At 43.1% G+C, this 23,043-nt stretch overlaps 1 protein-coding gene across 2 annotated transcripts in view; it reads left to right on the forward strand.

The window, feature by feature from the left end:
- Nucleotides 1-23,043, forward strand: part of LOC135491233 (uncharacterized) — a 50,403-nt gene that overhangs the window by 19,665 nt on the left and 7,695 nt on the right. For both annotated transcript variants that reach the window (XM_064776966.1, XM_064776965.1), the window contains exons 2-5: nt 15,434-15,540; nt 18,799-18,907; nt 22,190-22,277; nt 22,577-22,664. In XM_064776966.1, the coding sequence (XP_064633036.1) occupies nt 15,434-15,540; nt 18,799-18,907; nt 22,190-22,277; nt 22,577-22,664 (392 nt within the window). The remainder of the gene's footprint in view (nt 1-15,433; nt 15,541-18,798; nt 18,908-22,189; nt 22,278-22,576; nt 22,665-23,043) is intronic.

Consider the following 23,043-nt stretch of genomic DNA (forward strand, 5'->3'; position numbering starts at 1 on the left):
CATGTGCCAAGGAGATTCAGATGAGGAGTATATCAGATGTGGAAAAGTTCTTCTTCCTTCTTTGAGGTTTGATCTGTTCGGTGTTATGGATCGTATCTATTACGTCAATCGTCGAGGTTCGTTTTACTGTGTGCCATGCGGAGATTGGCATTCTACTTGTAATGGGTAAGCAACCATTCTTTACCTCTTGTAATAGGTACCCGGCAAGCAATCGTTTGTAATGGGTTCCCGACAAGCAACTGGTAGTGAGGACTACTGATGGATGGTGCGGCTGATTGACCTGCCATCAACAGCAGACCTTTGCTTCTGGTCCAGACATGATTGTTGACCAAGTGCCTGGGGAAATAAGCCGGTTCAACCAACTGAATACAATCAGGCGAAACTTGCCTTCTGGTAGTCGGGTCATTATTGCTGACCAAATGATGACAAAGAGCTCTTCACCAAACTGTGTCTCCTGCCTCATGGTACATGCTGGAAGGAAATGAGATGGTTCCTGTGATGGGTAAGGACTGCAGTGGTCCATGACTACTGATCAGCAGGTTGGTGGTTCAATACTCATGAGTGGCATAAGACATTAGGCAGGTCTCGTTGCCTTGCATGCCTGAATCATCTCTGTCAGGTTTTCTCAGGTTTGTGTGCAGCGCCTCTGAGTTCTGCTGAAAGGGTTAAAGTGTATAGTTGGGTTTGTTGATAGACTATCAACCTCAACTTCTCTTCTTATCATCAAAGACTTTGTGACCCATTCTTCAGCCTTCGCCATGATGACTAAGAACAAGTGAATATCAAGCCCGGGCCCATTTCAAATCCCTGATAATGTGAAAGTCTTTGGCCATCTTCTCGTATGGATTTCTCCTGATCACAGGCTATCGATATCGACTCCTGGAACTAAAGAGATAATGGAATGTCATATCGATCAACGACTGTCTAGAAGTTTGGCGATTAGTGCCATTCAATAGAATAATTGATGGAAATTTGACTACGCGACAATTGACTTCATTTCGATATGGAGTCAAATTTTAAAGTGTTCCTGTCATAATACAGACAAAGGAATCCAGCGAGCACTTCAACTGAAATGTTGTGTAAGAAATGCTACAGAATTGTCTTCATCTGACATGACATTTGTTGATTGACGCTGCTCAGATTTATGAACGAGAGCCTGTTCCTGCCTTCCCGTTTTATCCGGTCATTCTAAACTCTCCTAAGCAAACTTTCATAAGAAAAATGTCAGAAAATGAAATACTATTTAGCAGCTCACAGTGTCTATGGGCAGTGTGCAGAATTATTGTGGACCAAATGATCAATGAGGTCTATTGAATGTGTGTATTGTTGCTCCATTGAATCACATAGACAATCAGAGAGAATGAATGCCAGCAAATCTAATCCCCAATCCTCTAATCACTTGATTGACAATGAATAGCAATGGCGTACCATATCTGATTGTCTATGGGATTGTGATGTCAGCAGAAACATTGACCTTACTTGTATTGTACTCCTCTAGAAAATCATGAACCAAGACACATGGTTGGAGGACCAGGTCTTGCCTTGCTGTGTTGTTGACGTTACATCATCTATGTGACGACACATGGTTGGAGGACCAGGTCTTGCCTTGCTGTGTTGTTGACGTTACATCATCTATGTGACGACACATGGTTGGAGGACCAGGTCTTGCCTTGCTGTGTTGTTGACGTTACATCATCTATGTGACGACACATGGTTTGAGGACCAGGTCTTGCCTTGCTGTGTTGTTGACGTTACATCATTTATGTGACAAATTGTTTTAACATGTATTTCGTGTAACACGGTATTGGGTGTTTCCCCCTCAATGATAGTCTAGAAAATCAACTTGTCTTCTCCATCACTGATGTATGCAATGGTTATGCGGGCAACCAGATAGAAAAAACACATAATAAGCATGTTCGTTCTATGAGTATTATGGGATAGAACATTTTGCCGTCATTCGTCATTAAGATCTTGGCAGGTGGCCTTCTGCGCCATAGCGGTGGCCCACCGCGTCACTTCTTATAATACTCGACAAGAACCTCATTAACCTCACCATAGAAAGAGAAACTTCTCAATACGACTGAGCAGATCAATAGCAATTTTGGCGGGGAATTATATTTTGGGTGTTAGCGCTGGTGGTGAATAGAGCCATGATGAGTGTGCAATCTGATTATGAGCTCTAATTCGTGAAAGGAGGATTATATTTGAGTCATAAGTATTGGTGTCTTAGGATCGTGGAGATGTTGGGCGACACTTGGCTCCAGCATCTTAGCAACGTATAGAAGGAAAGGCATGTTGTCCTTGAGTCAAACACCCGTCAAACAGTATTAACATTGGTGGTATCTCCTACTGTTTCTTTCTCCGCGCATTCTACTAGAGCGATTACCTTTGACAGATTACAAGATGGGTGTCTTCTTATACCATTCTCTGTTAGAAATCACTGTTCTGTCTCCATTCACCTGATCCTGACTTGCTACGCATCATGTCCACCCAGAAACTCAGTTTCATTTAATGCTTCTTTGTTTTCTGCAGAATCTGCTGGTGTGATTGGGCATAATAGCTGGCTTCCTTTTCCTTGTTGTAAATCATGACTCTGGTCCAAGGTTGTATCACTTTACTTGTGCTATATCAAGTAAGCGTTAAAACTATTTCATGGCGTTCAAAAGCTTTGTTCTGGCTTATTCACGGCTTTTAAGATGCAAGGTGACAGATTTAACGAATAAGCCAGCGTAGCTAAGACATCCATTAGAAATAGTCACAAGGTACCTCGCATTATAAAACATAGCTCACTCTTGGCTAAGATTTGTAAATGTAAGCAGTGATGTGTTGGTGATAGTGTCACAAACTCGGCGATTCCCATTAGAAAAGTTGCAAGATAAATCATTATTATCAGTACCATTAGCACTGCGTCTTAAAAAGGAAAATGCATCGGTGCTGAGATTGAGTGGGTGAAAAGGGAGCGTATTAATGTCAAACCGATTTTGTGTTGCTCCTAATGCTGACAAATTGAGAGCTTATAAAAGTTTTTTCATGTGTGCACATTTAGTCGACTAAAAACCTTAGCTGTATAGATTGCATTTGACTTGAGCTATTAGTAAGCATTACTGGTGTGGTTATAGAATAGACTGGTGTGGTTCTTGATCACACTACCAGGGTGCATGAAACTGACAAGCAGTAGTTTATGGCTCAAATGTCACGAGCATGTCTGAGATTTGTCTAATTATTTATGCTCTAAGCCTTAAAATGTTCACGGCACTGAACTTAACTGAAGAAGATCACATCAAGTTATCGCCAGCATTAGTACTGTAGCCAAACTTGTGTTGAACAACCATAACATGTCTCTGACAACCAGTAACTAGGTCCTATTCTCGTCAGAGTATTGACGTCAAGCCGCCTCTGATTACAGCAATGGCGTGTCTTCTCACTATGAAAGGTCATTGTACCCCCATAAACATCTCCTCATCCCACTTGCTTCCGAAACTTGGTCCCCATCTGCGACAGACACCATTATGTGGATAGAATTCTGCTAAATTTGGATGTTCATATCGCTAAGTGAATAGCTGTCACCTGATATCGTCGCTCGATGAGTTTTTCGCACTATTCAATCACTACTTGGAGAATTTCTGATCGTTCTGCTGCGTGTTTTTGCTCCATGATTATTTTCTCACCATAAGGTTCAGCCTGGTGATGGGGTAGGGATCTCTGTGCCTGTTTCCATGCTACCATGTGCAAGCTGTTGACGTGCTTCGAAGCATTCTTGGAAACAAACAACTCTGTATTGACAGGATTATGTAACTTGAGATGAACTTTCGTTACAGAGCTGATTTTGAATTTCTTACGATTCAGCGTCTTTTAGGAAAGAGGAGAAGCTGGTTCCGTTCATAATACGAACATCTTTCAACAAGTTGGATTGAAATATTACCACTCTGGAGAGTAATGGATAGATGAGATGTCAATTTTGTCCGAGTTTGGACCCATATACACCCTAGTAAAGATGAGTGTCACCTTTGGAAAGGTTGACACCAGTTTGAATAATTGCAGGCAGTGTTTTGGTAGATTCTTCAAAAAGGGGAAATTTCTTAAATTCTGCACCTCAGGTTGATGTCGGTTATTTTGGACAACAGACGTCTTCATTATCTGCGTGATTGATCGATTGATTGATGAGTTAATTGATTGATGGGTTTGGCTGATTGATAGGTTGGCCGATTTCTCATTCTCAATGCTTGGTTGATCAAGAGTTTAGAGCATGTAAGAAGTGAACCTGTCTCATTTTCATTGGGCTGCACATTGATTGCTGTGTCGCATGTGAGTGACCCAGCTGAAGTTATTGCTGGAATTCGATTAGGACTGCTAATAGTATTCTGCTCATCGGACGTATCTCATCATTAGATTAATTTGAAGAAGACACCATCATTGCTGTCCTCGTTGCTCAGCTTTGTGGTTGTATTTGGCTTTTTCCTGGTGAAATAGGTATGAAGTGCAGTGCGTCTTGAGCAATTGATGTTTGTTATTTGCCAGATTATGAAATCCGATTCGACCTGATCTTGTCTCTCTTCCTCTGGTGTGAGATTGTGAATCGTTTCCATGGATTGAAAGATGGGCAAGACTGGGCTATGTCGGTGTGTTGGGGATACTGTCGATATTCATTCATGGATGGTTAAAGGAATTGTTGATAATGGATCAGTCAGTTCTCCTGTTGGTGGAGTGGCCAGCCTACGCCGAGCTATCAGGTCTCCTTCTGTAAAAATCATATCAAAATGATGTTATTGCGTGTTGAGTTTGATGTGATGTCATTCTCACCAGAAGCAGGCCCAATAACTTGGCTTGTTACTCCAACACCTGGAGCACGGATTCAGAAAGAGTCGAGTTGTTCCACCCTTGACTAGTCTGTTCACCACGATATTGAAACCAGGCATGTCTTTCTAAGTGATGATGCCATGCACCAAAACCTCATGTGAAAACAACTGCTGTAGTATGGGGATCTGATGCTAACCGAGTTACTCTGGTTTCGGCAAGAGTGGAATATTGATGATCTTCATGCGAAGAGATGTGGCAATGATTCAAAGTACAGCCAGGCTGAGTTGGCACCCTGACCGTGGCAATCCAGGAACTCGAGGAGGAGTACCTAGATGACATGGGAGTGTATTAGAGGAAACCGTTCTGTCAGTCTTTGATTTGGTCTCCTGTTGTCATGATTGATGCAGTGTTCCAATCAACATACCATCATAACTTCTTTCTTCCATTCAACAGTGGAATCTGCGTTCATATCCGGTTGTAAGGTTCGTCTGGGTTCTATTAGCTGATTGAATGGTGAATGGTTGAACTCGCAATCAATTTATGGCCACGCTTACAGGTTGTGTATCCTTGAAGGCTGCCCATCCTGGCATGAACAGATTCAGAACTGGCATGAACAGTTCATCTGATGACCGTTTGCTTATTGACTCTGCTTCGATTGAACTCTGAATCTGAATGTTTTGATTGATCTATGGCCACCTTTATGGTTCATGGTGGTAGGTTGTTCTATATCTGACTGGCTAAGTCATGTAGACTTGCGTGCACCATTCTGAGCCAATGACGGCCTTGTAGCATTTCACAATTTTGGTTCTCGTCTGGTTCGGATGTGATGACCTTGATGTTTCATTGACCTTCATCCAGTCATTGGCGTATCGAGCGTGTCACATGGATGATTGATCATAGGATCTAGTATGGATTTTGTGGCTTCCAGATACAGCCCGCCCTAGATATCGAAATATTCCTCGATTGATAGTGTCAGGAAGTTGATCTTCATGTTTCCTATTGGAAGGAAGCCACCTGAAGGGAACTTCCTTGAAGGAGGATGGGCCACTTTAGAAGAGGGTGGACATTCCTGGAGATAATTCAGAGAATCCACTGGAATTATTGGAGAATTCACTGAGAGTTTTGAGGTTTTTAGTTGTCAGTTTTGTTCTGTATTCACCATTGAAGGGATCTTCTTGTGGCGTTATGGATTCAGTAGAGTGATATCATCAACATAAATCTCATGTGAACTGGTAAAGAACGTCGACTTTGATGTCCTTCAGAAGGCGTTTCAAGGTTGTTCCCTCTCTGAAAGACCACAAATGTGCCCCGTTGACAAACACGTTATTTCCTTTTAAAATATTGATCACGTCGTCAATATAAACGTCCATTGGTAAAAACCTCCCTTTGATGATCTTTTGAAGGGAGTAGTTTCCCCTGCTCCGTAGGACGTTATTGACAAATCGTGCCTTGACCTTTCACGTTGATTAACATCACTCGCAGCAGTAGGCTCAGTTGACATAACAAAAAAATTTGACTGGGGACTGTTTACAAAGATGATTCTGGTAGGAGAGGGAGCGTAGGTGAGCTCAGTTTTCAGTCGGCGTTGAAAGGCTTGGCCTCTAAACGTATTGTGTGCAGGATTGGGATTGGGAGGTATGTCATATGCAGCCCAGTAGGAGAACACGTCCAAGAATGAAACCTTCGTTGACAGCCTTTCTCTTGAGGATATCTTCTCTGGCTTCTGTTTTGAATCTCAAACCCTTGGATTGGTCATCTCGAAAGGCTTTATTGCAGTGGATCTAGGGACCACACGTTCACATTTTTGGACAGATAGTGGCTTATCTTGTGCCTTTCTGCTTGGATAACTTGTAGATGTTTCTGTGAACTTTAAGTTTTAAAGGTTTTCCTGCAGATGGTCTGAGTAAGATCTAATCGATGTAGAGAATGCCAGATGACCATGATGTGGATACTATCTAAGACATACCTTGTGGGTTGATTATTTTCAGAAACAATAACTCTCTTGCGGATAAAAACATTCTTCGAGACGGTGCTTTGGGCTATGAAAGCAAACGCTATGTGTTTGTAACATATGAACCGTGTTTGATACAAGGTATCATCAAAACAGATAGGAAAGGTTTTACCATGCGGTAGGTTTGCGTAGAACAGAAACTACTTCACAACAAAATATGAAAAAAGCCATGATGTTAACTTCAGTGGTTCCCAGTTCATCTTTAGTGACTATGAGTTGGGTTTCAAAGACAAAACTCTTGGATCTTTTGCCCCGATGTGCCCATGGCTAATTTGGTTATAATGAGCGAGGGCTTGCAGCGACTATGGGATGTATTCTGTGTACGTCGTCAACCGAGGAAGGCCCAACGAACCACGGCGAGTACGGGGTAAGTTGATATTGTTGATGGTATGATATTGGATGTTACTGTTTTTAAAACGTCCGCTCGTTGTCAATACTCTAAGCTAATACTAGGACTACCGCTAGTTCTAGCGTGTGGACATTCTCTGCAGTTCCATCCAATTCCATTAGCAAGTTTTGTGATTACTGTGCGGTTATCTTCCCGTGGTGCGTCATCCTGCTGGGATTTATGGCAATGCAGCGCTGTATCCATATAACCAAGGCGTACAGGATACCTGGGTCTGATAGGAAAATCAATAAACAGCTAATATACTGCGGACATGAGCTGGAGATGAGTTAACAGTTGCTACTTGTTGGATTTGGGAGGTATGCTCAACAGCTTTGAAATGAGTTTGAGTTTGAACTTGTAGGATTTGGGAGTTGTTGGTATGAGATTATTAAGGCTGTGAATTGAGAACCTTCAGTGCAGCCAGATTAAGTTACACTGAGTTGCTGTCAGTGTTTATCTCACGTGATATTGTCACTAAAATGGTTCCAGGGAAGTGGTGACTAAAAGCCCCCTGCCAGCCTTTCAATCAAGATTTATCTGCTGATCTTGGTGATAAATATATTAAGAGAGGTCTGAAACAGTCCTTGTTCCATGTCTGCCTTGATTGATCGTAGACAGATAGCAGGTGATTTTGGCTATAAATAACGTCCAAATGAACACAGTTTACAGCTGTTTGTCTAAATCGACTGCTGTACATGTGCATGAAGACCTCCCACCCCCACTCGATCTTCATCTTCTGATGTAGCAGCCAAGGTTTGGTTCCAGTAGGGGGGTCATACAAAGTTGCAAGCCAAAGGCCCTAAACACTGCATTAGTATCAGGTATTGAACCTACAATGTCTTGATCCTGTCTCTCCACCTCCTCACCCACTAGACTACACCATTCCTCGGCATGCTTCATCAATGTACCCGCCTCATCAGGAAGACACTCTGACGTCAAACCATTCGTCCGAGACAGATTTGGCCCGATGATGAATGACAGTTCGGTTATCTTTTCATTCTCGATCAATTCCTCATTATGTTGATTGATTCCTCATTATGTTGATCTATGGCTGTAACCATCTGTTGTGTATTGTACTGTCTCCACTTGTCGACATAACATTGAGTGTTTATCCCTTTGGTTTGGTGTTCAGGGCCAATTATGTTCCAGTTCTCTGATATTGCTGTTTGCTGATAGAGATGTCACAGTGTACTTTACCATCTTGTGTCGGTTTCTAACATCTTTGAACACAACTGATATATTCAAATTCAAATTATAGATGTCCAATGTTAGACGGACACCGCTTGGCTTTAATCAGTTTCAGTGAGAGTTATGAGATGTGATGATGAGCACTTTACCAATATGTTATGTTTGCCCATCTGTTGGCCCAGGGGCAGAAACATTCAATATTAGTCGATCAATCAGAATCGTGCATAGTGTCATTATTGACCCAGCCATGTGGCCAGTGTTCGAGAACGGATCAAAGTGTGGCCATTAGAAACGATACACGGACTGTTCCCCGCGGGGCCAACAAATTTTTTACGATTTCATTAAAAATTTGATTTTAAACTGTGTTCACCTGTTGCTGTTATTTCGTATTCCTTGGGATAGGAACCGATTTACAGACCCGCGATCCAGGTCCCCGAACTTGGCATAGATTTTGAGTCGGAGCTGAGTGCCAATTGCGTCACAAAATGTTTGGAATGTACCTTGGGTCAAGATGTTTTGTGTCCGTTATCTCTTGGAAGGAGTCGTGAATCCATGTTGCTTTCATCGCAGGAAGTCTTACACAGTCTCTCAGATCTCAAGGTAGTGTGGCCTTAAAGACGATGCCTTTTTTTCAGGGATATGTCATCAGCCCCCCACCCCTCCCAAAACCTGGCAGGAAAATAATAATGCAGTGTGCCTGTGAATATGTTTTGTTGACTTGGGTGGAATATAACACAAACTTAGGTTTGGGGAGAAAGAAAATGAACTTTAATTGTAGGAATTGTTGGATAAGTTTACAAGGCTGAGTCTAAGTGACGCAAGTATGCATTAATTTGACCAAATATTTTTACTACACGCTAATTTGATCGAATGTTATCATTATCTGTACACAAATTAAGGTTTCCACTGCCTTGTAATAATAATGTTCAGTGCTGGTCGTTAGTGTAATTAGAGCTGTTATTGTTGTCCCGCCAAATGAACGGCCGATTTCGGTCAGCAGTGGCATAGAATAGTAATGTAGTGAGTGTGCACTCAGTGTATACTGATGGTGAAACTGCTTTCCGTCATCCATTGCATTCGTTCCTGCCTGGAACTTGCCTTCTATGTTTAGGTTGATATCAGCAGCCTGTTTCGTTCAGGAATTCATCTGTAACGTTTGGAATCAATGCTGAATTTGACGGTTTTCTGCCTTTTGGAATTTTGCCGTACACAACTTGTTACTTTGAGGATATCATCACGTTTCTTTAGTGTCGTTTGGATGACTAAATGCTGAAGTTGAAATGGCTTCATTTTGGATGGTTAGAAGGACTTAGTGATCTTTTGCCATAGTCCGTCTTAATCTTCCAATGTCAGTATTTGTTGTGCCAAAATCCTGTCAAGGCAGCATTATATTTGTTGTTAGGAAGAATCAAAGGTAAGCCTAGCTCTTCAAGGGCCTAAGCCCCCTATGACTTGTGTGCTCAACCAAGGAGCTGAATAAACATTATTACCCACTACTCAAGCCTTTAATAAGATAATTCTAAATGACCATGTAAAGGCCCTTGACACGTTTCACGCCTCAAGTAATGGTCTTACCATAAAGATCACAGAAAGTGATTTTAAGGCCTTTTTCCCCCTTGATTCTTGCAAGTTAGGGCCTATAATCTTGTCTATGGTGCCTCAGGGGGGTAAAGGAGTATCTCCTCAAAGGCTAGAAGTGTTCAGTCGAGAAGGACCCTCTCTGGTGCGACAAATTTCCCTGTCGAGTTTAGTGTCCTGACTTGGATGTTCGTCTGATTTGGATGTGTTTCTTTGCACATCAGTTGCACTCTACATCGATTAGTCCATTTACTGTTGAATACATCAGTTGCACCTGTAAGAGCATCATGGACCTCACATCGACTGTTGAATACCTCACGGAGTACATCAGTTGGATCTTGCATCAGTATTGAATACATCAACTTCACAAGGACAGTTATGGTTACCTGTTGCGTCAACGTCAAAGGAATGCTATATTCATCAACTGTTGGTACGTCTCAAGTTGTCCAAACTAATTGGGACGAACACTTTCCCTGAAGTATAAGAACACTTACCCTGATGCATCTCTCTGTGGAGACATCTGTATTCGTAACCACAAGAGTCTAGACCTGCGCTGCATGATAAACCTTCCTTGCACCGTACAGTAGAATACCAATAGGCAGCTGCAACCTTCGGATGTCTTCAGGGGAAACTACCTATCGAAGTGTGGTTCACCCTTACGTTACGAACATATTCACTACAAATGCATAGATGATGCATTTTGTTAACTGTTCATTAAGGTGGACAGAAACATCATCAGGAGGGAACCCAGTATAGGTGAAAATAGCGCATTGTTGTTTGTTAACGAATACTATTTCCCGTGCATGCTTTTCTCACAAGAGTTATCAGTCATCTTGTATGAGTTCGTCTTGCAACACGTAGATTAGTTCAGAGTTCTTTTCGTTATTATTGACGGGCCTACCGATTGGATACCGTGCTTGCCTCTCCTGAGTATGAATGGAGTGACAGTGAGGATATAGAGTGGATAGGCCAAACTAGTCAGGATCCAGGTATTGGGATTTCGAGTATGCATATTGTCCTGGTCAAAGGAATTTCTATTCATATTCTCATCTTAGGACTGTGTCACCAACAACGAGGGTACACTTGAGTGACAATCAAATTGGACACCTGACATAAACAACTTTCCATTCTGTCCACATCCTTCTCATGTCCTAGAGAAATTACAGTCCACAAGTGGTAAACATATTTGGCTAGCCAACTTTTTCCTTGGGGTATTAACACACTGACATAGTTAGATGCCAATTTTGATTTGGTTAGTGAATCATGATTGGAACAATGATTCTCGGGCCTATTTTGTCAGTATAAACTGCCTTGCTGGTATGTTATGATGATACTTGATACTGAGTCAAGGTAACAAGTTGAGAGGATAGATTATTCTGATGCAAGTATTCGATGATGTTTGATCCTAGTTAATGCAAGTGGTAACATTAAATCTCACCGGTATATACCTGAGCCCGCCAATATTGAGGCTAGCACCTCTGGATTCTTCAGATGATGTTCAGTTAGCTAGGTCTGTTAGCTATTTTCGTACTTGATCTACGGCAAGTATAGCAACACTACGCGGAGTACTGATAGCATGAATCTTCACTTGATCTATAGCTAAAGCCAGCTGCCAGCCTGAAGCGCAGAGGTAATGCGCAATCGTATTCAACCTGTTGTGTGCACTTGCTGGAACTAGCACTCACTTTCATGATTTTCGAGGATTACAGCACGAAGGATGTCTTTAGGAATGGCTTGTGTTTCTCTTGAGTTCAGCTTCTACTGAATATAGTTTGAGGCTCTAGTTACTGACTGGTAGTATCCGGCTTTTCGGTTTTCGACTCTGTTGGATTATCAGAAGGCAGGACATCTCTATGAGTAACTCCACTATGTCATGGTTGAATTTAGCTGGATCTGTTGATAAATAAAGTTAGATAACGCTAACTTTGTGCATGAGTCACCAAGATCAAAAGTTGATTCCGGACAGCTCGCCAACTGAGCACAAGCTATAGCAAGCACTCTGCGTCTGCTGAAGCTTGCCTTCCGAGGGTGTTTCTGATTGGTGATGTCGCGAAGTCAGTACCATCTGGATGATTCCTACATAGGATACAAGTCAGGAGTGTCACCATCAACAGCCTCTCGTGGGTCTGTACCTACTTTCAGATCTTCAGCCTACACATCTGGCTCAGCTTTTGATCCTGGATCCAGATCCGGCTCCAACTACGGTACTGGATCCATTAACTATGGTACTGGATCTGTTAACTACGGCTCTGGATCCGTTAACTATGGTACTGGATCCGGCTCAAACTATGCTTCTGGATCTGGTTCAAATTATGGATCTGGGACTAGCTCGTTGAAACCACGGTCGGATTCTTATCGTTCGGGATCAAAACCATTGGATTCTGGATATAAGTCCAAAATACCAAGACCTTACACAAGATCACTGACAAGCCCTGTCGCCATGGGATCAAAACTATACCCATCAGTGCTGGGTTTAAACAGTTATAAGACTGCAACCAGTCTGGACAACAAACCTCGCTACATTTCATACAGTAACGGCAACAATAAGGACCCAATTCATAATAAAAGTACCAATAGAGGGCGACTGTTGTTAGAGGATAATGACAAAATCGATTACTTCACGTACATCCCATCAAGATATAATTATCGCACAAGACTTTTCGCCAATTCTAAGGACTGGAGAGGCAAGCATGTTAGGGATCCTATTTTCGAACGACCAAGATATTTTCATGAGTATCGGGGTGGGAAGGCACAAAGGTAGGTGAAAGTCATAGCACATGTCCCCATCAAAGTTATCATGCATCCTGTATCAGCCATCTTCACCGATCAGGAATCATACATTTGATCTTTATTCGGCCGTTACTGCCATTTCAATGTCCTAACTGGCGTCTTTGGCTGTGATGGCATCTCTGCACGTCCGTCAAATTACCGTCCACCAATCTTCCATCAGCATTGCTACTGCCGTGTCTGGGACATGGCTGCATGACCTTGCAGAGCCGGATGCTCCTTGAAGAAACAATGCTAAGTCTCAGTGTTTTTCTGTTGCTTTTCTATGTATCTGTCTGACATCAGAACTACAGGTGGTTTGTAATTTGTTACCTGTGCTTTGGTGAAGTTGTATAGGTCGACTTCTTTGTACTACTTGATGCCTAAGTGCTTAGATTAGTGGATGGTGCTTTTGCATACTACGCAGACAATTTGCTTCTCGATATTGAGTTGCACTTGCTGCATAACCAAGGCAGATGTGAATCAGTTATGGTGTCAGATTCCAAGGTGTAACATCATCATACCCCATCACTGGTTTCTCTACTTGCTTCATGCTACTGAGGAGTTGGCCTACCTAGTAGTGCCTCTCCCCTTGGCCAAGGTCTCCCAAGCCTAGTTCAAGGCTGACCTGGTCCTACCTAGTAGTGCCTCTCCCCTTGGCCAAGGTCTCCCAAGCCTAGTTCAAGGCTGACCTGGTCCTACCTAGTAGTGCCTCTCCCCTTGGCCAAGGTCTCCCAAGCCTAGTTCAAGGCTGACCTGGTCCTACCTGGTAGTGCCTCTCCCTTATCAACCAGTTCCTTGGCCAAGGTCTCCCAAGCCTAGTTCAAGGCTGACCTGGTCCTACCTAGTAGTGCCTCTCCCTTATCAACCAGTGCCTTGGCCAAGGTCTCCCAAGCCTAGTTCAAGGCTGACCTGGTCCTACCTAGTAGTGCCTCTCCCTTATCAACCAGTTCCTTGGCGAAGGTCTCCCAAGCCTAGTTCCTTGGCGAAGGTCTCCCAAGCCTAGTTCCTTGGCCAAGGTCTCCCAAGCCTAGTTCCTTGGCCAAGGTCTCCCAAGCCTAGTTCCTTGGCCAAGGTCTCCCAAGCCTAGTTCCTTGGCCAAGGTCTCCCAAGCCTAGTTCAAGGCTGACCTGGCTCCATCAGCGTATTTGTACTTAGCTTATACTTCAGATTGGTACGATTGTGTGTACTCAGTTCTAAGGGATGTGTTTAGTGTATATCTGCCCTCTCCACCAAGTTCTATATCTTTGTCTTTGACTGGTCAGAGGCCATTGTGTTCCTTGACACCTTGTTCATTGGCTTTGTTCATTCCTTCAGGCACCTTATTGCCATAAGCCCAGTCCACAGGCTGTTTGTTTGTGAGCAGTGAGCGTGTGGCATTGTTTCCATTGTCTCGGTAACATGTTTGCTGATACAACCAATGGGAAAGTCCAATAAGCCAAACAAAGGTTCCTTTTGTGTGTGGTGTCTAAGGTCCAAGGACATGAAACAATGAAAGTGCCACAGGATTGGGCAGCCTTAACAACAATAGGCCTACTATTGTAAAAGATCCCTGGTTTGATTTCAGTCAGAGTGAGGAGAATACACTTGTGATTTGTCTTTGGCCCTCGACATCCCCTTGACCTCCAATCAGATGGGTTCCATAGCTAAATACCAATCACTTCAGCTCTATTGGAAATCACACTCGAGTGGTTTTGTTGTCTGCATCAAAAAACAGCCAAGCAGAATGTTGTTGATTTCACCTGATGAAATGAATCATTAATGGTTTCAGATTCCATGTACTAACCACAAACCCCTCCAATGCATGGAGTCTACCTGTGCATGGGAACAAATGGGTGGTAAAAAATAGACATGGATTCTAGTTAATGGGAACAGGTGGTATCTATTTCAATCAATACCTTCTTCAAAGACCTATCAATATTGGTGTACTCATTGCTGGTCTTGCTGCTTCGTGGCTGGGGAGAGTGGGTAAGTGCACTCCTCAATATATAAGAATTTGCCTTTCCTTTCTTTGGTACGATTCATGATCAGTTCTCTTCGAACATGTTGCACTGTGAATCCAATCAGCTTGCAGGAGATGAAACCAATGACTCTCAGTGGATTAGCTCAATCACTGCTGTTACCTGATAAAGCGACACAAGGTCATTTTGAGTCATCTCTTGTGGCCATTCCCAAAGGTCAAGTAGGGTGTTGATATCGCTAATGTGAGCCATCTTGGGTCAGGAAATATGGGGGGATGGACCTGATGTTCCTTGGAGGGAGATCATAATTACAGGGTGGGGGAAGCTAATGCGGGGCTATATGTTGATCAGAGTGATCGTGAGAAGGAATGTGATATTCGTGAGGTTGTCATGGTCAAAACAAGGACTATCAAAACACTACCACCCACAACCACACAATTGGTTCGATTGCCAAAATTTGAGTATCCACTGATTGCATGATCGATACATTGACTTTGTGAAGACATTTACTGCTTTTGATTCAGAATTCCAAATGACTTATGATGTACATTTAAACTATCTTTTGATTTTGCTGATTTAGGTTTCATATCTGTTTTGCAGATTCATCACCGAGTATTTTTTCGAGAGACTTGCTACCTGAATGCGGTCTCTCATCATGTAAATGCTCTCTGTGAGATATTTTGAATGTTTTCTGGCTCAAATTCTCGCACATATTCAAGGAATCTCTCATTTCTTTCATTATAGGTCTGAGCCCCCTAAACACAGTGAGAGCACACATTATGATGATGAAGAGGAAGAGATCCTTGGTTCTGATGATGACGAGCAGGAGGATCCCAAAGACTACTGTAAAGGTAAGGCCATCAGCAGTTTCACTGGAGAACAGAGAGGATTCTCTTCACAAGACGTCATTGGCTGACATCGGGCAGCAGGAGTGATGAGCAGACACAAACACCTGTGATCTCCTCTTGTTAGCCAAGTGCTGAAAATCAATGCAGAGAAGGCGTTAGTTGAGGGGAGGGGGCAAATGCCCTCCCTAGGGTAACCTGAAACTTGATGTTGGTTGATTTGCTGGCTGGTGGAGGTTCTTTGATCCCAAGCTAGCTCCAGGCCTGGCAACATCTCAATGGTTGTTGGTCTTTCTTCGAGCATCAATCCCTCTCTCAGAAACCTTTGAGAACATTTTGAAGCTCGACATAGATACAATAGTGATCACCTCTTAGTCATGCATTGATTATATTGATATTGACAGATTGACATGTATTGGCATCACTGCTAATATATTTCAATAAGGTATAATTCCTGGGTGGGGTCGGCAGGCAGAATCAATAGGGACAGCAAGGCAGGAGGGTTAAGGCAATGTGTTTAGATGTGGTCTCCCAAGCCTTGCAAGAAAGCAATTAATTACGAACTGATTCATCAAGACGTTTCAGGCGAGTTTGATGATATCAGAGAGAAAATTACCAGACACACAACACTCACCTCGGAGAGCCCAACATCTTCAGAGAAGATGATAATCATTAAGAAATGCTTCCGAGACTGTTGCATCGATTTAGTTTCCCTATTTTCCGAAATAAGCGATGACGGTCTATGTGGAAGGACAAAGTATTGTAGGTCAAAGCATGCACTGATCCAGCCAACCTGTGTTGGAACAGAACACAGAGAAAATCTGCGCTTTAGGGCAGCATTCCGAATATGACAACTATCGCCATATTTGGCAAATTTGCTAAGATTTCATATGAAATATAAAATGACGGAATTTGAGATATCGGAAAGAATGTGCTTATTGGATGAGGTTGAGAACATTAATCAGATGTGGTTTACCTCGGCATGTTGATGGTTTCTTTGTGAAGATAAGCTGTTAATGTGTTTTGTGGTCAAAATGTGGATTCCGACATTTCCTCAATAGATCTTCAAACATGCTTGAAATGGACTCACACTTCTGTGCACCCAGGCCAGCAGGCTTGTGCCTTCTACCCAAGTGATCATTTCCAAACCTTTCCACATGACCATCCGTGAAAGAGCACGTTCTCAGGGTAGCATTCAAATCATGATTTAAGTTTTGAGCAGCCTGTAGACATGAATGGGTTACTTGGTCAGAAGATCGTCTGCTTGTCAGGGAAAGGATGCTATACGAGACAATCGCTCGGAGCACGTCTCTCGCAAATCAGGCAGAATAATCAGGAGGGAGCAAAGTAGTCATTTCAAAGTTTGTGATGTTCTGATGATCATAATTTGACGGTGTACTTGCTCACGGCAGTTGTCACGGTTTCTGCAAGCTCTCTTGACTCTGATGAACTTACGGTTGGGCTGAAGTCTTGCCAAGGGTTTATACGGCAGTAGTCAGAACCTTAGATGACACTGATGACTGGCACATGTGTAGGGTTTCTGCAAGCTCTCTTGACTCTGATGAACTTACGGTTGGGCTGAAGTCTTGCCAAGGGTTTATACGGCAGTAGTCAGAACCTTAGATGACACTGATGACTGGCACATGTGTAGGGTTTCTGCAAGCTCTCTTGACTCTGATGAACTTAAGGTTGGGCTGAAGTCTTGCCCAGGGTTTATACGGCAGTAGTCAGAACCTTAGATGACACTGATGACTGGCACATGTGTAGGGTTTCTGCAAGCTCTCTTGACTCTGATGAACTTAAGGTTGGGCTGAAGTCTTGCCAAGGGTTTATACGGCAGTAGTCAGAACCTTAGATGACACTGATGACTGGCACATGTGTAGGGTTTCTGCAAGCTCTCTTGACTCTGATGAACTTAAGGTTAGGCTGAAGTCTTGCCAAGGGTTTATATGACCTCCACCTTGTCATTGAGGCCTCCTCAGACTAAAGCAGCTTTGGTGCATTGTCTCATATCTTGCCCAGGGTTTATTCAACCTCCACCTTGTCATTGAGGCCTCCTCAGACTAAAGCAGCTTTGGTGCATTGTCTCATATCTTGCCCAGGGTTTATTCAACCTCCACCTTGTCATTGAGGCCTCCTCAGACTGAAGCAGCTTTGGTGCATTGTCTCATCTGTCAGAAGGAAAGAATCATCTAAAGGGCCATTAAAGTGCAATAGAGATGGTAGGCTACATCTTCATGTGAATAAGATATCGTATCTCATATTCAGACTCATAAATGATGTATTGTGAGTGGAGTGGTGGTCTCCTTGGGGATGGAGTGGTCTGGTGATGGCTGGGGAGGTACCATTGGTACATTCGTGGTACTTTGCTTCACATTAGATTACGTCCGGTTTGATTGCCAGTGTATGAAAGTGAAAGCCCTGTTGCATAGTGGTTGAAATGCCAAACATTTGATAGAAAGTTTGCTTGTTCAATTTCACAGACTGATCATCAGGGCTCAAAACTCAGACCTGCCTGTCTCAATCCCGGCCAGGGAATCACCTTCTGCGGACTCCTCTGTGCTCATGGCTCTGGCCTGCCGAGTCCAATATGGAGATATATAACACCCCTCGCTGGTCATGGATCTCTCTGTGCTCATGGCTCTGGCCTGCCGAGTCCAATATGGAGATATATAACACCCCTAGCTGGTCATGGATCTCTCTGTGCTCATGGCTCTGGCCTGCCGAGTCCAATAGCTGGTCATGGATCTCTCTGTGCTCATGGCTCTGGCCTGCCGAGTCCAATAGCTGGTCATGGATCTCTCTGTGCTCATGGCTCTGGCCTGCCGAGTCCAATAGCTGGTCATGGATCTCTCTGTGCTCATGGCTCTGACCTTCCAGCAAGCCATGGGAAGGAGTCTGTCGTATTCCCGTCCCTCCCATTGTCAGAGAACATCTTAACTACTTCCCAGACCGTGGCAACCTTCTAACGACCTGTTATCACAGTGTTCCTTGCTTACAAATGGCCTACTTATCCAGAGTAACAAGTATGTAATGGACGTGGGGATGCAACTTGAATAGTTAAGTGACATGTTTTGGTGAAATGTATTAAGGTTGGAGTGTTCAGATACACTCCTTATGCTGAGGATTTTAGACAGTAACAATACTATAAATAGTGTCACCCTTGGTCACCTGTTCTTAACTTAATGAAGCACTTTATTTCATCCTCAAATAGATTGTCTTGATTGGTTTATGTGCTGAGATATGTTTCTTTTGTCTTTGCAGGCGGGTACCATCCAGTGAAGATTGGAGCATTATTCAACAACAGATATCATGTAGTAAGAAAGCTAGGATGGGGACACTTCTCTACAGTCTGGTTATGTTGGGACCTTCAGTAAGTAAACAACAGTGATCAAGTCATTCTTTTTCGTTGGCTTCTTTTTGAAGCGCTTTCCAAATGGGCCATAATCTGACGCCATGCAAAACCACCCACTACATTATAGACTGAAAAATGGTCGTTAATTCCAGACGCTCTCGTCTTTGTGTAGATGATGAAGTTTGTGTCGGCTACCGGTTCATCAAAGAAGATATCGTTTCAGTATACGCCCTGCTTGGATTCTTCTTTACATCTATTAATCTCAATGGCTCCCGACTGGATTATTGATGTATCGGCCGTGTGGCCCTCTGACATTTCAGGCGTTGTCTGTGATCTCCACCCATTGTTCATGTCATCAAATGTCAGTGTCTTATCTCAAGGAAGACACTCTCAGAGGGCCTGTGCAACTGTTAGATGTTAATGGTCCTGGAACTTTGATATCAAAGCACTCATCTACCTTTTGTGTTCGAAAAAGATCAGCAATAGTAATTGACTGGGTCAGTCTGTGAAGTATGATGTTCATGCATTGACTACATTCAACTTTCTTGGGGGGTCCTAACTCTATAAATCACAATCTGCTGAATTGTGCCGACTTTTTTCCACGCCACAAGCAGCAAAGCCAAGTGATCAGCTTCACAATTTCCTTCTGAAATTGATTCGCTCAACACATGGCTTACCCGAGTCAAGCAAAGACTGATCACCAATAACGACCCCTTTGAAGTCGTGGAACAAAAACAAAAATGCTTCCGGGGAAAATCTCTCGTATTTCCTGGATGGCTGAATGGTGATTATGTACACCTCATGAAGAATGATGGTGGAAGTAAGCAAGGAAGAAGTCAGCTGTTTGCAGAGAGGCAAACAGCAGAGACAGATATAAAGAATTATTTCTAGTTTGAGTCGCTTGGAGTTCAAATTTCGATGGTTTTCTTTACCGACTAGTAAATACAGATTCAGTCACTATAAACACAGGACTGACGGTCGTCATTAGTCCAGAGGTAGGGATGGCTAAGTCACTGGGTGCAAAGAAGGTCAGCAAACTGACCCCAAACCATACCCGCTCTGACAATGAGTCATCTTCTATTCCTGACTGTATTAGTACCCATGGCCACCATGAGATGGAGGCACTGTTCACGTTGTGGATTTGATACACCAGAGGGAAGCTGGCCACGGCACCTGACTTTCTTGGTGTCTGATGCTAGCATCTGTGGCAACAACAGGTCTACTCTAAGCCGTGTCATCTAAAGCTAGCTGCCAGATATCTGCTCCATGTTCATGGTGTCTGATGCTAGCATCTGTGGCAACAACAGGTCTACTCTAAGCCGTGTCATCGGAAGCTAGCTGCCAGATATCTGCTCCATGTTCATGGTGTCTGATGCTAGCATCTGTGGCAACAACAGGTCTACTCTAAGCCGTGTCATCGGAAGCTAGCTGCCAGATATCTGCTCCATGTTCATGGCGATTAAATTCACCTTTGGTATTACAACTATAAGGAAATCAATTCATCATCTCAAACAATGAAATCAATTCATCAACTCACCATGATAGTTTAATTAGCCAGCAACTCCCAAGCCAATCAGAATTCAATCAAAACATGATCTAATTAGGGGAAACAAATTATGATCGCTTTGATCTTGTTACTTCAAAATAGGAAGAATAATCGACTTGTTTCCAGTGAGGCGTGTTGCTGTTGTTGGTTTGATGGTGATACTGTCGTACTGACGATTCTCATACGGTTCTTCTGACCCATGGGGTCCCTTGCTGGGTGCTTCAGGGCCACAGCACCTGTGTCTTACATGCATATCATAGTCTGATCTCTGACCTCTTACATGTCGTAAAGGAATGTAAAGTCTGTTGTATCTATTCTGAGTGTTCCCTTATGGCTGAGCCTGCTGATACAAGAAGACTATCATCAGACTCTTAACCAGGGTATCATGACATTCTCCAGAGGAAAACATGAGACCATTCTGAATGGAGTCTTAGCCTATAAGGCAACTTTTAAGTGAGGATAATATCATCTGAACGACTCTCAGAGGGTATGTTATGATGAGGGGCTTGCCATGAAAAGCCGTCAGTGGCGGATATGTTAAGATGGGTGTCCACATGATTTGAGGAACCATTGGCTTTGTATGTCAATGGTGTTACGTTACTGAAGCTGATGGAAGCCACGAGGGGAGGGGATTTACTAAATATAGATACTATCATTGTGAATATATACAATCCTTGTGGTCATTCAAGGTATTCTCCTTTACTGTTGGGTGATACCCCTCGTCTAAGGTGGCAGATGAGAGGGACATGGTAGAAATATCCCCCCTCAACTGACCAAAGTGGCTGGGTGCCCTCGGTTGTACTGGTGACAAAATCATTGTCGACCACAACGACAACAGACAGGTTCCTGGATGTTTTTTCATCACATATCATATTGCTGCAGACTGGCGTATTTGCACTGAAACTAGAAACCGACCGACAGAGTGATCAACATTACAAAAAGCCTTTTAACGGAATAACATGTTTTCACTCTGGAGATTTCCGCGTTATGAAATTCCGCCTGACTGATCTGCTTGTTTGGTTGGCTAAGTTCTTGTCCAATCAGAAGAGATTATATCCAAGCAGGCAGAAAGCGTAGAAAGAGGAATGCGCTCTTCTTTACACAAAGAGATGATGTGTTTTTTATACGGACATGACAGCATGTTGGCTGTGATGAAGTGGTGAATAATTTGTGTCGGGAAATGTTGTTTTTGTTTGATTGATGAGTGTTCTGGGCAATCAATGGTTGTACCAGACATCCATCATATTCTACACTCTTTGCTCTGCCGTTTTCTTCCATAAGTTTGGGGAAATTCATTTGATCATCGCTGATCGCAGCAGCCCTCCTTGAGGTAGAGCCCTTGAAGTACATGTAGCAACAACGTGATGAGCGCAGACGCCTTAATTGTGTTTATTCTCCGACTGGTCCTGAATCACGCAATCATGATATTGCCATCCCTTGCTGGCAATAACACTGATGTCTAGACGCTGTGTGGAATATTTCTTGGAATCTCCTCGTAAAGATGGCGAATGTTTGGGCTAATGGACTCTGGAGATGATTCGATCGGTAATAACCTACATCACCTCACAGGGATATATCTGTCTAAGGTCATGGGTTGCAAGATAGCAGGTTCTCCTGATTTGATGATGGAGACTGCTAAACTTTTACTTTCGTATGGGACGCAATGATATTCTTCAAAATGGACACAATATGTCCATGCTCATCCTTCTATCACCATCATTCAACTCATCCACAAATGTGTTTGTATTTTTCAGAGCCAAAAGATTTGTGGCATTGAAGGTCGTTAAAAGTGCCCAACATTACACAGAAACCGCTTTAGATGAAATCAAGTTACTTAGATGTGTAAGTATACATTATCAGTCTATAGGGCAGATCCAGGAGCCAGAAAAATACCCGACTAATCTGACGTAAATGCTGATGGAGATTGCCATCCTGCTGACCATGCCAGACGTCATCACCCACGGTTTATAGCCTGATGGCCCCGGTCCTACTGCTCGTTAGGCAGGTGTGATAACCTTTAGGTCATTATAGCTCTACCTGTTGGCAGATAATGAAAGCTCACAAGAACAAACATGGAAAGATGGAGAGTGCGCTGATAGTTTAAAATTCTTCTCTGATGACGAGTTTGTTTTCGTTGGCAGGTTCGAGAGAGTGACGCGGAGGACCCTCATCGAGAGAAGACCGTGCAACTCTTAGACGATTTCAAGATTTCCGGCATCAATGGACTTCGTATCCTTTAGCTTGAATTAGTTATTTGACGTGACTGGGTATGTTTGTCTCAGTTTAGATGTCCAGTAGATGTCCCGGTACGGCTGTAGGGAACTGTTGCTCAAGACAAACCGGCTGACCAATCATGCATTTCCTTGTATTGATCTTCCACAAATCGCCCCCCAAATGCGAGTCATTTAACTCGCCAGACATGTGCGTGACTTCCTTAGTCATTCCGTAGCGATGAATTAATCAGCTAGAGTGCGTCATTGGTGATGTTTTTTGCACAAAGATAGCTTTTTCCTCAAAGTTGAAAAATATTGATGCAATGTTGTTTTTTGGTTCAGTAACTTTATGGGTGTGATCGATGGTTAGAGGAAATAACTGTGTCGTTCACAGA

This window comes from Lineus longissimus, chromosome 7 (assembly GCF_910592395.1).
Source record: "Lineus longissimus chromosome 7, tnLinLong1.2, whole genome shotgun sequence".
Classification (NCBI taxonomy): Eukaryota; Metazoa; Nemertea; class Pilidiophora; order Heteronemertea; family Lineidae; genus Lineus; species Lineus longissimus.